This window comes from Conger conger, chromosome 9 (genome assembly GCF_963514075.1).
Source record: "Conger conger chromosome 9, fConCon1.1, whole genome shotgun sequence".
Classification (NCBI taxonomy): Eukaryota; Metazoa; Chordata; class Actinopteri; order Anguilliformes; family Congridae; genus Conger; species Conger conger.
The window spans coordinates 46,743,225-46,767,320 of NC_083768.1; the positions used below are offsets into that span (position 1 = coordinate 46,743,225).

The window sequence follows — 24,096 nt, forward strand, 5'->3', positions numbered from 1 at the left end:
CCTCCCCCCCCCTCCTCCGAACCTTTCTGCAGAACGTGAGCGTGTGAGGTCACGTCACAAGCAGTAACATGGTTACTGTTGCTGAGGGAACGGGACTGAAACTGATCTGATTTTAATGGCTTCCAATGGAAGCATAGGAGAAAAAAAATAGAAAAAGAAGCATCAAAGCAACGGGCCGTAACAGCCGTGGACCGGTCCGGGCACTGAAATTGCACCTCGGCGGAAATGAACAGTGGGGGTGGGCAGAGAAATTCGATCCGACGCCTTCGCCTTGGCATTTTATATTTCCGCAATTATCCCTAACACTTTACTTGAACCCCTCGCCATAAGGCCGACATAACACGGTCGTGCACAACATAAAGCCTGTCACGAGATGACGTTAGGTCATGTCAAACGACATAAAACTGTCGTGCTTTTATTGGTAAATTTCATGATAGATGCTACTGTGTTCGGGTAGCCTTATGTCGAGGGGCTTCAAGTAAAGAGTTACCCAATTATCAAACTGTGAGATGACTGCTCTCGCAGGGCCAGACTGACGGAGGCCCTCGCACGTGCCCTGGCGTCTGCCGTTCTCTCCCAGCTTCGGATAGAGCCGGGATACTGCGGCAGCTACGCCTGTACGAATGCTAGGTGCGCCTGGCACAGCCACAACAGCCTCATGTGATCCTGATCCCCGCTTCGGGGAGCGCGGAGAAGAAAAGGGGACAAAAGAGGAGAGGAGTAAGACTGTGGATTCGACGATGCCGACGGGAAAGCCGGCAGAAGTGGGAGAATTAGCCTGCAAATCCACTGTAATAATGAGCGGCTTAAGATTTTTCCGTGCGGGGGAGAGGCGCGGCGTACGGGAGAGACCCGGCGGAGGGAAGCGCCGCTCCAAGAGGCTCGGTGCTACGCAGTGCTGAGTCATGCACTTCTTTCTTTTACTTCCGCGAGAGGAAGTTGATTTGCAACCTCTTTGGAAGATGCTTCTAAAGCCTTTTTTTGAAGTTTGGGGCTTCCCCCCCCACCCCACCTACTGAACACAGATAAGGAGGTGTCGGGTTATCGATCTGGGCATGTGCAGTAGGGTGACTGAAGGGAGGGGTACTGTGGAAGAGGTAGAACGCGATGTTGCTGTGCGTAGACCAGGGGTGCACAACCGTGGTCCTCGAGGGCCAGTCTGCGTACTGTTTTTATGTTCCAACCAATTGCCTTGTTTTTAATTTGCAGACAGCTCTATAAATTACCCTGGTTCAAGTCTGTACTCAGGCAGTCAAATCATTAGGGGCTCAGGCAGTAAGAGCAGTTGACTCACCCACCCTGCGTCCCTGAGCAAGACACCTAACCCCCAATTGCTCCTGACAAGCTGGTTGGTGCCTGGCATGGCAGCCAATCACCATTAGTGCGTGAGTGGGGGCATGAATAGGTGAATGAGAAGAATCAATTGTACAGCGCTTTGGATAAAGGTGCCATATCAATGCCAACCATTTACCATGAGGATACACTTGCAGTCTGCAGCTGTAGCCGGTACTCATACACGTCAGATAAGATATGATTAAGTCAATTAAATAATTAAGACCAGAAGTTGGCACGAAATCCTGTAACGGATCGGCCCTTGTTGTGCACCCCTGGTGTAGACGGCACGATTTAAACTCATTAGCTTGGCACAGCTAAACGTATTATTTGATCTGAATGACAATAAGGCCCACAAAAGCAGAAAATGCCCAACAATGTCTACGCCTCAGGCCAAACATACTGAGTCTGCCCCTTTCAAAAGACATAGAGCCTCATCACAATCACTGTATGAATGGTGGCTTGAAAGCTGGAACTTTTCCAGTTCTCAAACTCAGCGTCTCATTATATCCAGTCTAACACTTCATCCATTTGAATTCCATGCGGGGCCAGAATTATTAAAATTTCATGTACAATGGCATACGGTTTCATATCCATACCATTTTCTGTATTCTTAATACATTTTTAGTAACAGAATTTTTGTTTCACGTTGACAAGAATATTTATTCGCTAACAAAATCTGTCCTTGACAAACACAGCCACCTTTGTCAAGAATAGTTTTTCTGCTTAGTCTTGTGAAACTATTGAAATGCATCATTCATCATTTTGTCATCCCCAATATAAGCAAAAAGGCCCCAAAAAACACCCTATGCCACGCATGAATATGAAGCTGCAGTCTGCTTCATCCTGCCCAACAGGAAGCCTTCCGGTGGCCGGCAACCGGTGCCCTTTTGAGAAAACAGTCAGGCTCAAAAACCTGGACGGCCACGACTAACACATACAGCGTCTTACAAGCCAAGCAGCTCAAATTATATGAAGTGTTGGGGGGGGGGGGGGGGGGAGAGGTTAAAGTATGACTTGCACAAGCTCGCAACCTGTAATTTGGGGCAATTTCTCAAAGCCACGCTTATCGGAATGCTATTAATGAATCGCTTCTCCCTGCGTCGGATATTTACGGCTCCTCCAGACAGTCACGAGCGGTCCTCCGCTCCCACCCCGTCCATGAGCACGCTGAGCTAACCTACTATTAACACTGCTGAGTGGAAGGGGGAGCAGAGGTGGGCACAGAGTGGGCCATTTTCTCCTGATTTATCGACAGTTGCAGCGCACATATAATTTCAGAATCGCGCAATAGTACATCGGAGGCACAGTGTGTGTGTGTGCGCATGTGTATGTGGGGGGGGGTAGTGGGGGCGGGACTGTGTGTGAATCCTAGAGGCTTTTCCTGGTTCGGTGATGAAGACTTGAGGAATGATGTTTGCTCGCACAAAACCAGGGAGCAGCCAATGGGAGGGCGACGCCTGCCGCGAATCGATGGACCCGCTTTGAATAGTCGATGCCGCACAAGGCGGGGACCGTTCCCAGGAGGGGGCGGGAAGGTGGGGGAGGGGGAGCTAGCCATCAACTGAATGCGTTCCAGCAGGACGTGAGCAACCGCGCCACAGGGAACCATCCGCGTACGTGACCCTCAGGCCTCCTGCCGTCGCAACTACTCCCTCCTGCTCCCCACACGCGCCGACCGCACCCACGCCGTCGACATACGCGTAACTACCTGCCACGTCGGCCCATTTATCATCCCCCCCCCACCGGCCCTTAAACGGGAGCCCCTACATCTAATTTCAGCTTCCGCGCCGATAAAGCCAATGTCAGGTTCCAGATTGTTATCGTTCTGCGTCAGCCGTTCCCTTCGAACCCTCGAACGTCCATGGCGTCGGGGCAACCGAAGGCTTGGCACGCCCGTCACAGAGCCTACCTGCCATTAGTTAAGTGCACACAATCAGACGAAGGCCGAAATGTTTAATCTACTTTTCCCGCCGCCCTCCCGGAACTCCGATGTTAATCACTTAGATCATTTCCACAATGAATCCTCCGTTTTTTTCTGGCAGGAAATATGAGTGTGGGATCATTCGAGACAGCAGGAAACTGCAATCTTTAAATCATACAACAGTATTATTTATGTGTTTACCAGACCAACTCCCTTGTCTCTCCTCTCTTTGCACACAACTCACACCCCCTGACTGGTCTCCGCTTTCTAACGTGGCACCACACTGCCCCCCGGTGGTGGCCGGGGCGGAGCTGCAGATGCGGAACCCCGTTTAAAAAAACGGCCCGGTAGCTGTGGCAACGGCTTATTGGAAATGCGTAGCACCCTCCCAGGCAGACGCTGCTGACACTTCCACCTCTTCAAGCGCGCCCCATTCTTGTCACCGTCCTCCGCAGAAAGCCGCCGTCGGAATCTAAACTTTCAAGATTTGCATCCACGCAAGTGGCGGAATGAGAAGTCTCTGTGCGGGGCAGACGCGGAGCAGAGCAGCGTAGCGCCGCATGAGAGCACGTTCTTCAACGGCGCGCGGAGTAATCGCAGAAGATATCCCTCATCGCCGACACGTGACCTTTTCCCATCAGGCACGGGCTCGTAGTGACTCGGGCTGAAAGCATTGTGCAATCACCGCCGATGACTCCTGTTAATGAAAATGGTGAGGAGGGGAGGTTGGGGGGGGTAGTCCTGCAAAACCATATCCATTTGTATAGGACCGGGGGGCTTGGAGAACACGGTTAATGTGCGTCTGAATATTTCAGTATCCTTCCAATATCCCAGGTATATTACTCCGCAGAAGGTCAAAAGGTACGTCTTTAGCTTGGCTAGTGTCATTCGGCATACGTGCTGAAATGAATGAGCCTGTGGTTAAATATGAGACTGTGGAGGACCCCCTCTGGGATATGCAGGAGGGCAGGGGACGGGATGGGAGAGAGCTGTTCGCCGCTCTGCTGGGAAAACCAGTCCTCCGTAATGCAGTCCCACAATGCCACACTCTGCAGAACTCGCTATGGATTCAGGGCTTTGAGAAAGGAAGGGTGGGATTACAAAATAACACGCATCGGGTCTTAAAAAGCTGGGCTTCGATATTCGGCAGAAGGGGAGGGAACGGTGGGGGGGGGGGGGGGGGCGGGGGGTTGAAGCATAAAGAACCAGAGAAAGAAGAGGGAAAGAGAGGGGGAGGGAAAGAAACAAGAGAAATGAAGAGGTAGCATGGGAGAGAGAAACAGAAAGGGAAAGAGCGAGAGGGAGAGAGAGCAAGAGGGAGAAACAGGGAGAGAGAATGAGAGTGAGGTAGCGAGGGAAAGAGGGATAAGGAGAGAAATACAGAGAGAGAGAGAGAGAGGGGGAGAGAGTGAGAGAGAGAAAATGAGGAAGAGAAAGGGAGAGAGGGATAAGAAGAGAAACCGGGTTAGAGCAAGACCCAGCAAACGAAACCGCGAGAGAGGGAGGGAGGGTTTCTGCCCTCCTTGATTTTGCGCAGAGAATCCCTGCCAATCTAACAGCCAGTAATTAGTGACAGAGGCTGTAAATAACCTACATCAGTCATCGGCGTCGCTCAGAAGAGTTTACAGGCATCCGAGGGCTCCGGCACACGAAGGAGAGCTGGAATAAATGAGCAGGTCTGAAGGAGCCCAACACAGCGGTCGTGTAACTGCCGGTCTGGCCAGGCCAGGGGCAGGCCAGGGGCAGGGAACCGGGTCAGGAGCGCAGGAGGGGGGACAAAGCGTGGAGCTCTACACACCAGACAGGTGAACTGCACCGCTGTAAAAGACACGGACAGGTACGAGCAAAGGTCTTCGACAGCCGCTCCAGCGCCAAATCGACTATTACACCCACGAGAAGCGTGTTTGCCCACGACGGCTTCGATAAACATCTAGCTGTAAAAAGATGATGGTGTTAGAGATGTATATAAAAGCCATTCTCCCCTTGACTGTGAGGTGTCGGACACGAATGTTAGGGAATTCGATCGCCCTCCCGTCTGGGAGGCAGACTTCAGGAGTAGTGCCAAAGATGTAACGTAGGTTTCCGGCAAATTCCCGATTCCCTGTAGTTCCACTGAAAAATTCTATAACATCGCAAATCCTGCACCATGTCCATAAACAAAAGGTCATGGACTTGAATACCCAGTAGAAAAAGGCAGAGATGTTGCCAGACATTAACATTAAACATTAAACGCATTAAATATGAATACATAAAGATGGTATAACTAAGAAACATAACGGCATAGACTCCATGAACAAGGCCCAGCACTGCATACTGGGGATTTACAGGGAGGTATTCAGCAGACAGCCCTCCCCCTTTAATATCCCACCCAGACAGCCAAGCATCCAGCAGAACTGGAAGGCCTTGTGCGCGCCGCTCCAAAAAAGCGCATTTTAATGCACAGGAGCCATTAAAACGAAACCGAGAGGCCTCCTGCCGGCTTTCATTTTTTATAAAGCTGCTGAATTTATGAGATCGGACCTCCTTGGCAGATGCCAGGGATTTTTTTAAAAGCAGTCTCTTCAGGTCACCTCGGGCCTCCCATCAAAGCGTGCTTAATGTTCGCCATGAAGAGAACGGGGGGGGGGGGGGAAGCCTTTTCCCCGCTCCCTCCATTTCAAAATGACATTAAATTAAGCAAATGGGCGAAGAAAAGCAGGCCACAGTGCGCAAAAATAAACTCATATCTGACGTGGCCCATATCCTTGTGTAGCTCCTGTACTGCAAATTAAGTGGAAATGCCATCGCACTCGGTGACTTTTACCAGACTTTTTGTTTTGTTGCTTCCCCCCCCCTATTCCAGCTAAGCAGGGATCAAAATGGCGGTCCCAATTTGCACCATTCCAGATCTTTCTTGAAGCAGGTCAGTGCACCGGGTTGGAAGCTAGCCTGTTTTGAATAAGGCCTGGAATGGCTCTAGCTGCAGTGCGTAAGACCGATGGTACCGGGTTTCACCTTTGCAGTTCGGGCATCGGAATGCAGAACTGAAATCTTTGCCGATTATATGGCTTTGCAGCTGAGCTAGCCCAGCACGGAGTATTTTTAGAATTTTTCAACCTGGTGTCCTAGGATTCCAACACCCCATCACACCTCAGAATGAGCGAAACAAACCAAAAAGTAAGGACAAAAGAGAAAGATTAATTATTTATTCTCAGTGTGAATAAATGGGCTGTCTGAACAGGATTACAGCCGTGTGTTAACCAGACACATTATTGGCATTTGGCAGACGTACAGTTGATTAGACTAAGCAGGAGACAATCCTCCCCTGGAGCAATGCAGGGTTAAGGGCCTTGCTGAAGGGCCCAATGGCTGTGTGGATCTTATTGTGGCTACACCAGGATTAGAACCACCGACCTTGTGTGTCCCAGTGATTTACCTTAACCACTACGCTACAGGCCGCCTACAGACACCATAGAGACAGAAGCACCGTGAGTGACGAGACACCAGAGAAGATTGAGTCAGGTGACTTCCAGGTGAGATGAGTGTCTTTGTGCAGGGTGCTACAGGTCTGTTTTACCACGACTTTTACCACACGCAAAATTATGAACACAACCAATGATTGGTGCTAAACAAATACCATCAGGGCTCTCCCAAGAAACACAGTGGTGCTCAGGCCCAAGTTCGAAGTGTTGGGGGGGTTAGGTAAGTGATCAAGCCTTTGCACCTGTCATTTCCTGCTTTCTGGGGAATTAAATCTACCCAAAAAAAAAAAAAAAAAAAAAAGAAGAAGCTTTCAAGCATTCAGAACCAGAAATCATTTTAGGCCAGTGATCAAATCAAATACTTTTTTTTTTTTTTTTTCTTCTCTCCGAACAGGTAAAAAGGACTACAGATTTTTGTTCGGTACGAACCTACCTCCCTCTTGACTTCACAGTTTTTCAGTAGAACAGAAAAAAATTTAAACATAAAACTGCTTTTCATTCATTATGAAAATGTAAACAGCAGCTAACTTGCCATAATTTGTTGCTGAACACAATTAGGCACGTTAATCATCAGGGGGAACTTGCAGTTTTTAATTTAAGTTCCACCAAAAAAATAATAATACAAAAAAAATGCATTAAGGCAAGGAATTAAAAAGTTTTTTTTCCGGTCGGCTGAGTAAACCAAAAATCCGTTACTGAAGGGAAGATTTCATTTTCAGCTGTGACAAAGAGGCGATGCGTTTCCGATTAGACACACGTTGCCACTTCCGCTTCACAGAAGCAACGGCGACAATATACAGGCGACAGAGTGATACGACGGACACAGAGTGGAGCGCCACCATAAATACATTCTTTGGGGACAACCCTGACCATGACCGATCACTGGTCATGTTACTGGTAGAGCATGTAAAGGCTTTGCGGGAGCTAAGGTTCTGAGGAAACCAGGCCTCGTCAGCGAAATGCTAAGTCGGCAACACTAACAATAAACTTACACCTCGCCCTGGTCCATACATCCAGGCTCCTTCTACCCCTCAGTTATCAGTCAGTGGAGCACCCTTCCTCCTTGACAATATCAGTAACACCACATACTGCCCTTCGTATTCAAACTGCCGAAGCCGAAACTCACTTAGTAACCATAAAAACTAAAACGCTAACATCACTCTCCCTTCCTAATCTTGCAGTCTACACATTCTGCCGGGTGAAGCAGATTAGTCCATGGGACTAACATACACAAGACATGACTTTGTCGTGCCCCGAGTGCTTTAAGTGTCTTAAAATCAATTCCTGGTCTTTCCAATTGTATCCAATTTCTTATCTCTGGATTCTACAATGAACTGCCCCCGACACTTGTAAATGTTGCTTGCCAAGTTGCCGCCATGACTTTACCTGTGGACGGTTGAACGGCTCTGCCTTTAGCCTGGAATTGCCAAATTAGTGGCCACTTCAACGTCTTCCAGGAAAGAGGGTGACAGAACTCTCTTCAGGCTGCGGTCTAACGTGACGCCAACGCTGAATGCTGTGACTGCTAGGCCACGTTCCTCTGAAAAACGCTACGGAGAACTGGAAATATCCATCCCCGGTCCTCCCCCATCAAATCTCAACATGCATACCCTTATCTCCTCCCTGTCGATCCCAGTGGACCGTGCGCTTTGTGGAGAGTACTAATGAAACCCTACAGAGACGGAATGAGACGCTCGCCGGACTGAAGCCGCACTTCGCCTCAAAGACGGGGTGATATTCGGTGTCCGGAGCCAGCGTCCGCCGGCTGTTTGAAGTGGATGTGGGCACAGGAGAGAGTGTGTGTGTGTGCTTGTGCGTGAATCCAGTCTCATCTTACTCATTCACCAGGGAACATTGTGTAAAGACCAGAGCGTCAAAACCACCTTCAGTGAGATGTTCAAAGACACCCGGACTCGTTTCATCGTCCCATTTGCTTGGTTTCCGTAGCGTGTTCTGCCTTTGCTGCTATGCACAAATCATATTCACCCCCCCAAGCCCAAACCCCCACCACCCTACCACACTGACAACCCCTCCTACCCCCCACCACCACCTCCTCCTCCCCCTCTCCCCCTCCCTCCCTCCACTCTGTTCTCCTCTGTGTAGGCACTCAGACTTACAATTCTAAAATCAATGCGCTGGCTCAGGGAATAGTCAACCAAAGTATTTTAAGACAGGATGTTTTGACACTGATAACATACTCGTTTGGCTAAATCAAAACCCGATGGGGAAAAAAGCTAAACAAATCTAAATTAAAACATCAGGCAATTAATAAATGGGATTGCTTCTTTTAAGGTGATATAACAACGGTGTATTTAACCAACACAAAACTGAGAAATACAACGGTTCCCATGAATCACAGTGGTGCATTTAATATTCCGGTCCATTACAGCGACTGAGGGACTAAACCTAGTGGCTCTTATCATCGTAGCAATGATGTACGATGTTGCTCCTTGTGAGGATGCATCACATGGTATGCTTGCTGATGAACGCGTGGCAACAGGTTCGCCATTTCATTGACTGTTACCCTCAATCAGTCATTCGGTTCCCTTTGGCATCCCAGCAAGCTTTGCAGACGGAGAAACTTGCGCATTAACCACAGTCGCGGCAACGATGGGGTTTTCAGGGGGGACTAGCCCGGCTGGAATTATAAAGTAATTACGATTTGCTTTGGCAATATTTCATATTATGAGCACCATCAATTTTCTTGCTGATTACTTTCCTTGTTCCTGAGGCTTTTCATTTTTCAAATAACGTTTTCATCTTTCATTCACGGGGTGTCGATCACATTGGACTTTCAGTCCGCCGAGCGCTTCGTTTGTTTTCAAATGCGCAACGCCACTGATACGACATGATGAGAACTACACTTCAAACGCAATTAGAACTTGCTTGTGTCCTTTTGACAGACGGCACTTGAAAGCGGAGGAAAAAGCCCTTGTGCCCCGTCGTATCCGAGAGGATTTGCTATAGCAAATGGTAAAACGGCACATTTCTATTATTACACGAATGATTTGATTCACATTTAATCCACCACAGCTAGAATAAAACTAAAAGGCTGCTAAGGGCTCTTATTTTGGACTTATTTGACATGCATCACTCAATGGATTACTTTGAAGCTTAAAAGAAAATATGGGTAAGTAACCCATGCCAAATTGAATCTGTTGAGAAAGTTTCTGTAATTTTCCACCATATTTCCAAAGTAGTATTCTCCTGGAGACAAACTTTTAAGAAATCAACCTTGGTACGGTCTACCCTTTCAGAGGTACATTTAGTTCAGCTGCCATTTAATTTAAACATTCCAGGCAGAGAGAGAAAAATAATGAAGACACACAATGTATTCAACAGCCCTTACATTTTGATTGGGCTCCATTTCCGCAGCGATGACAACAGTAGCAAGATCCCCAAGCTGCTATACCGTGAACACTACTACGGTTCCCTAGCGACTGAGCCGAACGCAGGAGAGGCAGTGAAACCATCTCCGGCTGCAGTGAAGGTCACATGAGCTATACATATCTCTTTGCATAACAGGAGATTAATGCCAGGACTTAAAGGAAAAAATCCTCTTTTTTTCTGCATCGCATCTCTTCGCTGCAGAGACGGATTTCTGTTCTCACATTCAGACTAACCCGCGGGCTCAGCGTCTTCTCGATACCTGCGCATGATGGCGGCTTGAGGGTCCATGTTAGGGTCTTCCTACTCATGGGGGTGACCATAAGAAAAACCAAGCAGGAGCACAATTAAAGAAAGATTCGCATTAATATTAAAGTCAACAAATGTTTATGAACAGCCTTAGAAACAATGTGTGCAAGATATAAATGGCTAAATGCGAGGGAAAAAAATCCTCATATCTGGTGAAAATATATGCATACATGATAAAGGATGTCAAAGGTTTTCAACAAGAGTACAATGAGTTAGTGGCATTCCACAACAGTGCTAAGACTCATATGCTCAAGCATTCATAAAATACAGTAGAACTCTATTTAGCACTGTCTGGAATAAATGTTCTACAGATGATACTCTGGCCAAGCCTTAAAGCTTTTCCAAAGAACAAAGGAAAAATCGAAAAAACAAGCAGCACAAAACTTATAGGGAGGGTTTGTCCAGAATCTGGAGCGGGTATCGGAAATGTAGAGAATGCAAGAAAAGGATACTATACACCTACCAGATGAATATTTGTCCAAAAATACACTATACGGTAATTATTTTTGGCAATATTGTATTGAATGAATCTTGCTTTTAAGGCATAAAACAAAAAGGAGGTACGGTTTCTATGTCCTTCGAGTGCTGCTGATAAAACTTCTGGAATGTTCCTGTGTTCTCCAACTTTCCCTATCCAGGGGGACCAGAGAGCTGTAGTGGAGAACAATAGTGTGTGTTATCTTCATGTTCCGGCCTCCAGATCTGGCTTCACAGAGAAAATAAATGTTGCTCAGAAAGCTATTCTATATCATCTTCCACCTCTCACATCTCCTTTCAAAAGTAAGACCAGTTTTCCATGAGATAAACTGAGGGTCTGATATTAGGTACTGATGATGCCAATTTTCATCTTTAAAAAATGTCATCTTTTTTTCCCTTGAGCCTGTAGGCCTAAATTCTAAAAGCTTCAATTCATTTTACTTGTAATTCAAATCAAGGGCCGAGACTGCTGATATTTCACTCTCCATAAAAAAAGTGCAGAATATTCTATAAATAAATCTCCAAACCGCAATCACTCCCATCAAGTGGAATATGTCCAATAACAGACAACTATTTTTTCACGCCTTTCAGAGACTGACAGCAATTAACAGCCACCGGAAAAAGAGTCAACAATGACAATTTTCACATTGTGTCACAAACCACATTGCAATTTAGAAGCAGCGTCTCATCTCGCACACGGAAGCACAAAAGCACGCAATACACAAAGCCGAGATGAGCCTCTCCGGCTTGCGGTACAGTGTCTTCACCAAGGTTAATATGCAAATCAGGTAGTCATCTGAAGCGCTCGCACACGACCTAGCTGCTGCACAGACCAAACAATTACTCTCCTCCCCTATACATCTCCATTAACTGGAGTCAAAACACACAGTTGTAATACATCATTCCGACAGCTAGGACTTTAAATTGACCAGGACTACATTTCGACAGTGTTGCTCAAGCTGTGGTGAAAGAAGCCAAAATGGAGGAATCCTTCAAGCAGGTGAAAAGCATTTTCCCCCCCGGTCCTCCTGACCTCCATTTCACCTCTTCGACCACAGGTCTCAACATGTCACGCGTGCAGTATTTCCAGGTACAACCCATCAGGTAGGCTCGCTGTAATGCAGTGTAGATCCTCTTAAAGGTTTACTGGCGTGAAATATAGAAAATGACGGGTGTTTTGTGGATGCGAAAGGTCAAAGTTATATTTCCATCACTTTTAAAGGACAGCCGGCTTTATGCCAAGGGTGAGGCGGGGAATTTTTCAAGTCCACACAAGACTGGTGACAGCGTGCCGTTTATTCTTCATTGTGGATTAGCGGCAGGGGCCGGACACTTACAAAGGAGCGGCAGCCCTCTCAAAGCGCCTTTTTAGGGGCTTGCTCCGGGGCGATCGGCTTTGAGGCAGCTGGTTGATCGGGGATCAAATGCGAGAGAAGTCGACAGGATCGAGAGTCCGTTCAACCAACACCTTTGGATTAAACCGCCACTGAAGAGATTAAAAGTATCCTTAATCCCCCCTCTTTTCCCAGACTCCTTTCAATCCCCTTTCCGTCGTTAATGACCGGCTGGTCTGCACCCACCTTCCCAGTGGTCAGGAAGACTTGGAGACTCTCAAGGCAAAGCTCTTCACTCTGCACTGCACTTTTTATGCCCGTTGCGTGGGTGTGATTACCTATCTGTAAGAAGGGGGAGAAGTTTCAAAAAGATACCCTGCCATCTCAAACTCCACTGTCTTTGGAGTGGAACAGCGGGGACGGCCTCCGTTTCAGGAAAGACCTGAAAGAGACTCCTTAATGCACCGAATGCCGAAGGGAACAGAGCAGATGAAGGGAGAAAGATCCACAGAAAAATAAGAAAACAGTTTGTGTCTGCAAAACAAACAGGGGCGTCATTTCAGGGAAAAGTTGGATGGCAAAAAATAACTTAATGAATGTATGGTTGCGGAAGACAACAGATAGCTTACAGGACACTTGCTGGTAAAAAAACAACAGCTAGTACCGCAATTTTAATTTGACAACTGCTGCAGGCTACCGCCAACTCCAATCAATATATAGAACTCTTAAACATTTCAATGTTTTTATAAAAGTTAAGCTAATAAAAACACCATAATGCTGGATTTCAAAAAAATAAATACATAAAAATGACATTAAAACTGACAAAACTAGCAATCGTTTCCTAATGGCACAATATTCCCACTCAAGCGTGACCAGTATTAAAGCAGCATCCTTGGCCATTTCCTTCATATTTCCAAACAAACAAACAACGCAACTGCTAATAATGCCGCCCCCACAACATGACAGGACAGAAACTTCCGGGGGGATGCCAAGGAACCCGCTGCTTCACGCATTCGTGTGCTTGTCGAGAACTCACCCCTGTATAGCCCTGAGGTAGCGCAGACAATAAATCTCATCAGCATCATCTTGGCGACGCATAATCACACATGCACTCGTAGCCCTCCTCATTACGGTGTCTAATTCGAGGAGAGGCCGGGAACGCCGTGGTAATGAGGTCACAACTCCCATCAAGCAGGACTGTCTGTCACACGTGTGGCCTGCTCTTCCACACCGGCGAAATTGATCCCACAACTGTCCTTCCAAACGCCCCCTTCCCCCTCCTGTGGAGGCTCTGCCAGTTCTCTTTAAACCCGCCAAGCCCCATGTTCCGCCATATTGGAAGAGTTGAGTCCTGCCGTGACTAGTGAGTTTGTTTGACACTACCCACTTTGCACCCAGTCACAACAGAGTGAATTCTACCTCAATTTCCGAAAACGTATTCCCTCCTAAACGCTCGGGTTTCATTTTGTCTCCATCTCCTCAGACCAGTGGTGCCAAAGTCCATTCCTGGAAGGCTTCAGTGTCCGCTTCAGAACGACTGATTAAGTCATCGATTGGCTAAAGAGTCTACAACCATTGCTCTTCAGGGCTTAATTGGCAGCTGACTGAAAGGAAACCACGAACAGCAGAAGGCTCCGTAGCCCTCCAGGACTGGAATTTGACATGGCAGCCTTAGAATATGCCCTCAGCCAAACCGATAAACATGGTCCTTCAGTTCCATTCATGATGTGCAGCGTCTGCAGAAAACTAATTCGGTCTGTAACCCTGCCTGACCGTACATCAAAGGGGCCTGCCTCCCAGTTAAGCCTGGTCACGGCGGCATATCAGGTCTGGCGGGTGGGGGGGGGGGGGTAACGTCACATCGTCTCTCCTTTGTTCCTGTACGCTCGCTCTCGACGGTTGGTTAGCTCACGGCAGCGAAGGCAAGGTCGCTGGAGCTGACGGTGACGGCGTATCTGAGGACCAGGCTGACAACAGGCTGTCAGGAGCAGGCACGCCCATGTCCAATTTGTGCAAACAAACGCTGGAGCTGCCTCGCCGGGCTCCGGTGTGGGTTGGGGGAGCCGGTTGCGCCTGTCGTCATTCGGATTGACAGCGCAGTCGGAGGAACCAGAGGTGAGCAGAGAGAGCAGAGTCTCGCTCAGTGCTGCGTGAACTTACCTCCTCCACTGCCCCTGATGAGAAAGTTAAGTAGACGAAATTCTCTAAATGCAGCGTACTTAAAATCCCAGGATGACATGCATATTTCCGGAGTTTGACGAGAGTATTCGGGAGCAGACTTTTTAGGAAGGAAACCATAGTTTTTAGGAGGTCCCACCGAGAGGAAGAGGCAGAGCCATTTTTGGGTCTAATTACAGCCCATAAATCAGAGGAAAATAGTATGGACTATGTGTCAGACAGACAGCAGTACAGCAGACGAGAGCACATATTTTGAGGACACGGTAGTTAGGCCGTTTTGGACATGGCCAAACTCCGCAAAAGGTAGACCTGGAAATCTCAAGTACGCTATATTTACAGAAGATTTTGCAGACTTGGGGGAGACATTAGCTCAGGAGGTAAGAGCTGCCCTGGGTATGTTGAAGTGTCCCTTCAGCAAGACACCCAAAACCCCCAATTGCTCCCAAACGAGCTGGTTGGTTCCTTGCATGGCAGGCAGGCACCGTTGGTGCGCTTTATAAATACAGTCTATTTACCTTCACCATTGACTTAACTTTCTCATCCAATTTATGAAAAAAATGGATCCTCAATAGAAGGTGAGTAAGCGGTTCCAGAAAATTCTGTAATACTGTGCTCAAATAGATTGAGAAGGAGGGTACATTTTTACACAGCTGCGACATATACACCACAAATCAAAAGAATTGAGCAGAGATGAGACATCCTAATTCACACTCAAGTCAATTATGCATCGTGTTGAGGAAGGGAAAAGAATGGAATGACTCTACACATGTATTTTTAGAGCCATATTAAAATTCAATGCCCATGCATTTCCACAATTGTCACACAGACGGTCTCAACATGTGTATTACTTAAACGTAATTGTTTTAGATGGCCCTACCATCGCTTCACAAAGTGGAAAAAGGAGAACTTTCACCGCACTGCCCAGGCTTAAAGGCTTCCAATTTCACTGACAAAGTGCGCCCGGTCGAACCCATCTTACCCCCAAACACAAATTCTCCCGCGCCCACCCTCTCACCTTCGTCAAAGTCGGCGTCATCCTCGGTGTGCTGGGGGAAGGGGAAGCAGTTGGTGATCTCCAGCCGGTCCTCCACCACCAGGCCCAGGAGAACGCCCTGGACCACCTCGCTGCCCTGGCCCTCCTCCTGGTAGTGCTTAATGATCTTCAGCACCACCTGTCAAAGGGCAGAGACCGTCCACAGCATGAGAGGCGCGTTGTGCCGGGGCAGGGAGGGTTAGTCAGTGCACCGGGGTGCTTTATCACGGCACCGAACGCATTAAGGAGAAAAAAATAAACAAAAAAAAAATAAAACTTGTAGAGCACTTTACGCAATTAAGATTTTACAAAATTAATATAGCAATCCCCAACGAGGTCCAAACCGCTTCACGGCGTTGTACAGCCGATTGCACTCGACAGAATGAGATTTAGGGCCCACTCAGTGTGCGCGACAACACTAAATGGGACAAAGGAATTAAAGTGACGTAAACGGATTACCAGTCTTACTGGGAGAGGGACCCACGGCACCCCAGGCTGCGCTGTATGTGGCAGCGTGCCACAGACAGGGAGACCGTAAACACGCAACTTCACCATCACAGTTTGGGCAGTTTGGTGTGAGCCTAGATTACATTATTGGCATTTGGCAGACGCTCTTATCCAGAGCGATGTACAGTTGATTAGACTAAGCAGGAGACAATCCTCCCCTGGAGCAATGCAGGGTTAAGGGCCTTGCTCAACCGCCCAACGGCTGTGCGGATCTTATTGTGGCTACACCGGGATTAGAACCACCGACCTTGCGTGTCCCAGTCAGTTACCTTAACCACTACGCTACAGGCCGCCCCAGTAGATAATGGTCTGCATGAGCTCACCTACATTCATTCGGCTGTGAATTCAGAACGGCTGCTTCGATCAACAGGGCAACAAGTGATGACAACAATGACAGGTGGAAAACTTTACCCGAACTTGTCCTACGGTAAGTGGAGCCATTGAGATCAAAGAGGATACACCCCTAAATGCCTTTTTGATTAGAGTCTCAAGCACCAGCATTCCAAGCGCCATTTCATTAAAAAAATGGACGCTTAATCAAAACTGCTGACTCAGTATATGCAAAGGAAAAAAAAAAAAAGAAAAAAAAGAAGAAAGAATTACGGCTATGACCGACTCATCAATCTTGCATCTCCGAACCGAAGCGGGGTCTGTTTTTTGAGAAGTCACTTACGGGAAGGCGTGTGGGGGGGAGAAACTGGCCAGTGGCGAAGGTGGTTTATGAGAGTACAGACTGGGCACGGATAGAGAGGGCTCCTGCCAGAACCCCTCCATCAACTCTGGGGGGGGGGGGGGGGGGGGGGGTATCGATTCCACTTAGGGCAGCGGCACCCTTCAAGCCATTTGGCCAATCAGTTAAATTCTGCCAAAACGTAATAAGCGGGATGACGCAACAGGCATGGAGGGGGAGGGGGGGGGGGGGAAGACAAAGGGTGAGACGGGGACTCTGCGCATTAATCAGAAGGGAGAAATAAAGTAATCTGCTGCGGGCGGAGAGAGACTACATCACGCCGATAAGCGCTGTGCCGAGCCGAGCGAAAGCCCGTTTCAGAGAGAGGTCACGCGCATCGCAGGGCCCAGAGCCGCACGGCTCGCCTCCTTTCTGCAAACAAAGCGCTATCGATTTCTCCATCCCGCCGCCCCGCTTCCGCCCCCGCGATAGAGCGGAAAACCAGGGGACGCATTTGCATGAAAGGTGCGGAAAAAAACCCGTTAATAAACACATCCGGCTAAACGAAGGTTTTCCCCCGGAAAGCCGGCTTGCAAGGACAACCGGGGTGGGGTGGGGTGGAAAGAGAGGCAGAGAGACTGAGGCTACACGGCCAGGGCTTAGGGTGGGTGGGGAAGGGGGGGGGGAAACGAAACAGCGGATGACCGAACATTGCAGCTTCCAGACCTCCAGCGCGTACCTCTCCCAGCTGCCCTCAGAGAGCACGGGCGGACTCACAATGGAGCGGGGAAAGAAAACGCAATGCAGGAAAAAAGGGGCGACGTTCGGCGAATCTCAAAACTCCCGAATCTCCAGCGGATCTCAATCTCCCCCTCCAGGCGTCGGCTGGAGACATCTGAACGCTCGCAAGCCCTCGTGCCCGCCGGGATTTCAGGAACAGTACAGTGGAGGGCGGCCTACACCTTCAGTGACGTGTGCTGGAATTCGCTTCTCGTGCGGAAAGGCGTAAACGGGAGCCTTTGTGCCTCTATTCTGTTTGGTGATGCGGTGCTGCAGATAAATCAATTCGGGTAATTGCGGGTTTGCTTAAGAGTCCTGACATTTGGAGAGCGCATGACATGTGGGCTTATACAGAAATGTCAGAGGGATTCGGAGGAGGGGGGGGGTGGTTTGGGAGGGGCAGAGTCAAGGGTGCAGGCAGAGAAAAGCTCAGCTCGCTCAACTAAGATTTCCTCTGTAGCTCTGTTCATTATCAGTCAGGCGATGTTCTTCTCCCCGTCCTCTGCTACCCAGCGCAATCGCAACTTCCCCCCGAAATAAAGCTTGGCTTCAAACTCACTCCCAACGCACAGACTCCGGCAGGAACTCGGTTCTCAAAGGCACCTTGCGTAGCTCTTCGTCGATGTTTGATCAGGCGTAGGAGGCGTTTATCTGCCAGGTTTCTGAGGGACGTACACTTCAGACCGGCCATTCAAATACGGTTCCCCGATCGATTTTTCTTCTGAAGCCCGCTTTCCGCAAACAGCCTGGCAGCGACTTGGCGGTGAGACTTTTCAGAGAAATCGTTTCACTCTGAAGGTGGCGAGAAATAAAACTTACCGAACTAATTGCACAAAAGAACCAAAAAAAAACCTCCGATTTCCTACCGTGCAGTCCAGACATCTGTGCTTTCCACATCATTACATAGAGAAACAGAATAAGACTCGAGTGCACTGAGACAAAAGTAGATAATATCAATAGAAACAACTAAACGGATAATATATACGTTAAAACAAAGACGACGGCAAAACAAACGAGGCTCTGCACAGCTCAAAGGTTACGTTTCTCTTTGAACAACACTTCCAATCTGTGACGCGCCGATGAACAGTCTGCCGAACAGTCGCCCCCCTCTCAGAGCGCCGAAGCGGGAGCCGCTGATGAAAGTGGCAGGATTACAGGGTTTCTGGGCCAGATGGAAAATCGTTATGGGAGTGGGCAGGCCTGTGGAGGCTAGGGAAAGCTGTGCGTCGCGTTGCGGTGGATGTCATGTGCCGTTTTCCACACATCGGCGACGATGAGATGCAACGGCGCCTCGCCAGACCGAGAAATCGCAAACGGAGGCGGCCTTCGACGGGATACGCTTACCTCGCGAAATTACGGAGCTGGGAAACGTACGCTCCACCGAGCTGAGCAAAAGCAAGAAAGGAGTTATGAATAGGAGGGCAGGGATGTTTTTGAAGAGGTTTTGTTGGGCAGGTCGTTCAGTGGTTGTGTACAGAATAAGCCTGCGGGTAGGCGAAACGGAGAGGCGAGGCCGAGAGTATTGTAAAAAAAAGCACCGGTGATAAGAACCCTGCATTATTTATCAGGAGCCTCTGTGTTTAACTGTGCGTGTTGAGCCTTTATAATTGAGGACCTCTGGGGTGCTGGATTATAGCGTTTAAATCTTCATTAAAAGCCACGCATAAGAAGCATTGTTAGAGACTGGATACCTAAAGCCATATGAACTACATCTAGGCTACGTCTACTGTGACCGGATAATTATCGAGCTCCAGAGAGCCATCGGGGCGACATTCGCTTCGCAGTTCAGAAACGCACAAACAAGCAGCAAACGACAGGCTGTAAACCACTCGTGGTCCGGCCACATTTACATGAGCAGAGAACATAAAGCCTCTTTTGGCTGAATTTGTTAGCCCAGGTCAGAGAAGAAGCCCTCGACAGACGCGCTCAGCATCCGTAACCTGAACCTCCATCAGTCTTCAAACTCACGTAGGAGGAGGGTGGAGGGGAGGGGGGGGGGGGGGGGGGGTCTATTCATGTTTCCTAATCTGTTAGCGGCTGGAGATCTGCCATCTGATTATCAATAACATCGACAGCATCTGTGCACCGCAGCGGGCTTTCAGGGCATCTGTCCAGCGTTGGGTTCCTGCTCCGCCCACGCCCGCGCAGCCTTGCGAACGATCGCCCAGCCGACCCCGGTGCGGAATTTAACACGTGCCGGAGAGGCCGACGGTGTTCTGCAAAAACGCCGCGACGCGTTGTCAGAGAGCGAATTCAATTCAACCAACCCCCGCCGCTCCCAAACATTTCCTCCATCTTCCTCCTTTGAGAAGACAATCTGCTGAGCTATGGGGCGGTGATTAATGAAAGGGAAGCGAATGGAAAATCACGATTACAATGGCAATCTTTTCTTAAATATTTCACATCGTTCAATTATGTCCGTTCTCCCGGAATACTTTTTGAAAACTGGGAGAGGAAAATGCATTTACATCCCTGGCCCCGTTTAATTATTAATCTGGCATTTATTTGCAGAAATAAAGTGATTGTGTGTGCTGCATTATGGAGCAGAGGAGCAAGGGGGGCTGACAAAAGCATCTCAATGGGGAAATAAAAATCTGTTTTCAAGTTAAACGCGCAGAAACGGGAGCACTAGCCTTGCATTTATGCCACCTGAAATCATAATGCACAAATTAATCCCCACACAGAAACAGAACTATGGATGGCTTCTCCAAAAAATGTATTGCTTTAATTTTCAACTTGAATAATATGATAATATTGGCCAGTCTAAACTGTTTCATAAACAAGCATAATTGTTTTTGCTTTTTGCTCCATTATGATGGTGTAGCCTACACCTGAATTACAGTCAACGTTTCCTTCAATTACAGATATTTAACTTTTTACACTTACATATAGGCCAGTATACTGCAGCATACTTTTAATACCGTTTGACTACATTAATGCTATACCTCAAGCATGCAAAAGAATAAAAGAGTAGGCTATATAATGATAGATATGGATTTGATTGCAACTCCTTCCAAAATAACTTGCAACAAGTCGTATGTCAATATATGTTCATGTTCGCGTGATTTTAGCTCCCTTCAAAGCCTTTATTTAGCATCTTTTTACCAACTATTCACATTAAATAATGGTTCAAAAATACTATACTAAGAGCAGCCACGACTGAAAAAAAAAAGATATATATATATATATATATATATAAATAATCTCAACGTCAACCCACGTAACTCCTTTGACATTTATCCAGAGCTTGAAATGTTGACTTACAAAACGTTTCATCATATTTGGTATACTTTGATCTATTTAGATACAGGAATTAAATACATTCTACAATACAAATCTAAACGCCTAATTAAATGCCGAAATAATTTAGGCAGGAAATAACTTAATTTACTTTTTCCTGGTACTTTGGCTCGTTAGATTCCTTTCCATGATTAAAATTCCCTGCTGGATGGCATCACTGACGCAATACAATTATAATGTCAAAGCCCTTCAATTGGGGAATATAGATGTAACCGCTTTGATGATATTATGTGTGGATAAGATTTTCTTGCAAGACCCACTAACTTTTCACACCTGCATAAGGGGACGTGCCATCCGGAGAGGTCAAGCCAGAGTTTACAAAGTTCCTCACCACAAGTACGACATTTTTGGAAAACAGATTATCGAAATAAGGCAATAAAATTACCGACACAGTTACAGAAGATTTACCCAGCGCATTTGGCCCAGTCAACCGAGGGTTAATTGCATCATTGTCCAACTTTAGGGCCAACATGAATATTGCAACTTTGGCCAACTAAAAAAGAAATAAAATCTGAGCCGTGCACAACAGATCGAAGCAAGCTTTTATCTCATAAAACAGCATTTTCATTCAGGCTAGCCTACACTGGAGAACACCTTAGTCTGCCCTTGGGGAAAAGACAAGAGACATGAAGTTGGTCTACCTGAATACACCAACTTCAAAGTTGACTGCCTAACATAAGCAACTTTTTGTTTGGGGTATTTAGTGTGGTACTGATGGATGCACACTGGTTGCTTACAGAACGCCAACAGTTGATTGATTACAGCTTAAACGACAATTTGCCAACGTGTCAAAAAATAAGCAAGCCGTGTCCTTTGGCCACAACAGTAGACACTCATGGGCCAATTCATATGGGCCAATCAATTAAACGTGGCATAAACCCAGAAGTAGCATATGCAATTATGCCTTACCAAGGTCATTGTCACTGATGCAAAAAGTCCAGCATTATACTTGACTGGCGGATAAACTGATAAAAAAAAGTGGCAGTGTTTGATGGAAAAAGTGCTGGAAAGATGAAATGCCTTGCTCAAATATCTGATGTAGGGTGAAAAATATTCCAATTAGATGACTGACTTGAATGAATATCAATTACAACCAGGAGTATTCCCAAGCAAGACTATTGGAGCATATTGGGCCAGTTTCACAGATACAGATTTAGCCTAGAGTAAATTACATTTTTGAATGGAGATCATCCATAGAAAGCTGAATTTAGTGTAGCACGAGGCTTAATCGGTGCCTGTCGTCTAGTAGTCTAGAGTCAGACAGCCAACAGGGAACATTGGCTGTTGTAGACCTCTGGCCTGCCTTGAGGGGGTCCACCAATAGCTCAACTCTTTAAAGCCTACAAAAAGACTTTTCTAATGAGCAATCATTACCAGCCTTCAGGGACAGATTATTTTATTCATTACCTTCCTAAATGTGCATTTACTTTGTTCCGAGGCAAGGTTGCATTGATCGGAAGGGTGGAGATCTATCTGTGGTAAAGAAGTAGCCTTGCTTTCAGGTTTTGTTTGTTTTTCTATTCTAAATTGCAGTTCTGACCAGCAGCTGCATGGAGGGTGCTAAAATGGAATGATTTCTATAAAATATAAATGTATAGGATAAAATATGCAATTTTATGAATGATAAAATATGATTTTGTCATTACCTCATGACTTAATGAGATATTCATTGTTTAATGTGTCATAAAAAAATAATTGAGTCTTTCAGCATGGAAATGCATTATTAATTTAATCTTAAACTGAATAATTCATTTAGTCAACTGATCAAATCCCCCAGCGAGGTGGCATCTGTGGCTTGCGTGACATGTTCCCTTTGATGCCCTGAACAGTAAATGGGAAATTAAATCTAAGTACAATGAAATCAATGTTTCTGAGCAATGAGGGACTAAGCACTGGTTACGCATACTACTCAATGACGAAAAGATTTGGATCAAAATGAGATCAAAAGTTGTTGAGTCATTTTTCCTGCACGTGGTAAAGGCTTGGCTATGGGAACAGCACCTCAGAGTTCAGTATCTGTCCACGAATACCATTACATTACATTAATGGCATTTGGCAGACGCTCTTATCCAGAGCGACGTACAGTTGATTAGACTAAGCAGAAGACAATCCTCCCCTGGAGCAATGCGGGGTTAAGGGCCTTGCTCAAGGGCCCAACGGCTGTGCGGATCTTATTGTGGCTACACCAGGGATCAAACCACCGACCTTGCATGTCCCAGTCATTTACCTTAACCACTACGCTACAGGCCGCCCTACCAGGAACAGGAGGTGGTAAAGGCACACACCAGGAGAACGAGCTTGCGCACCCACATTGAACAAGCTTGACTTAACAGCAAGAATGTGAACTCGCTTCGAACGCATCAGGACCGAACAGCCGCAGTACCCCGGTAATAACACACCCTCCAGTCCCCATTCTTAAAGATGGGGACCGTCACCCTGGTCTGCCACTCCAAAGACACCGTTCTCCACGCGATGTTGAGGATTCATGTCAGCCAGGACTCTCCCACAGCATCCAGAGCCTTCAACATTTCCAGACCGATCTCAGCTCCAGGTGCTCTGCCACTGAGAAAACTCCCAAACCACCCCAGAGACTTCTGCCAGAGATGGATTCCAATCCCCCACCGTTCCAGCTGTGCCGGCTGTAGGGAGGCCGGGTCTGTCATATTTAGGAGTCCCACAAAGTTCCTTCGACCTTCGGACAAGATATCCAGTTGAGGTGCGTTTCACCGTCCTTGCTAAGAATGGCTCGGGAAGTGTCCTGCTTTCCTCTCATGAGATGCCTGATGGTTTTCCAGAACCAGTTTCAGGCTGAACAAAAATCCTTCCCCAAGGCCTCTCCAAGCTAGCCATGCCCCAGCTTTTGTTTCTGCAACTGTGGCATCTACAGCCTTTTTTGCCTGCCAGTTCTAGTCGACCGAATCAGAATTCCTCCGCAGCAGCCAGGCCCAGAAAGCCTCCTTCAGCTCGACAGCCTCCCGCACAGTTGGTAGTCCCACTAACGGACCCTTGGATCACAGTCACATGCAGCAACTAGCTTCTGAACACATCCCTTGCAGTCGCTTCCACAATAGATGTCTAGTGCTTCTGGAGACTGTGAATACATTTGAACGCTGTTCAAAAACAAACTCTCTCACAAAAATTATTACATGGTCGCAGATGATGGACAACAAGAGCAACCAAAATGCCCCTCGTTCACAGAACAGAAAAGATGTCAGAGCTTTGTTTCTGCCACCAAAAGAATGGTGAAAATGTTTCCCTGCAATAACACAAGGCATAACATTACCAGAAAACACAATTTCTGTTGTTCCAACCCAGGGGCCTGAGCCAGGGCAATGTCCCCCTTCCCTTCATGCCAGATTGCAGCACCAGGCACAACAAGAACTGCCGGTTCAATGGAGATGTCA

General features: G+C 47.3%; 1 protein-coding gene across 1 annotated transcript in view; it reads right to left on the minus strand.

Annotated features, from left to right (window-relative positions):
- eif3hb (eukaryotic translation initiation factor 3, subunit H, b) overlaps positions 1-24,096 on the minus strand; it is an 87,371-nt gene that overhangs the window by 47,095 nt on the left and 16,180 nt on the right. The window contains exon 2 of the mRNA XM_061253754.1: positions 15,418-15,574. Coding sequence (XP_061109738.1) covers positions 15,418-15,574 — 157 coding nt within the window. The remainder of the gene's footprint in view (positions 1-15,417; positions 15,575-24,096) is intronic.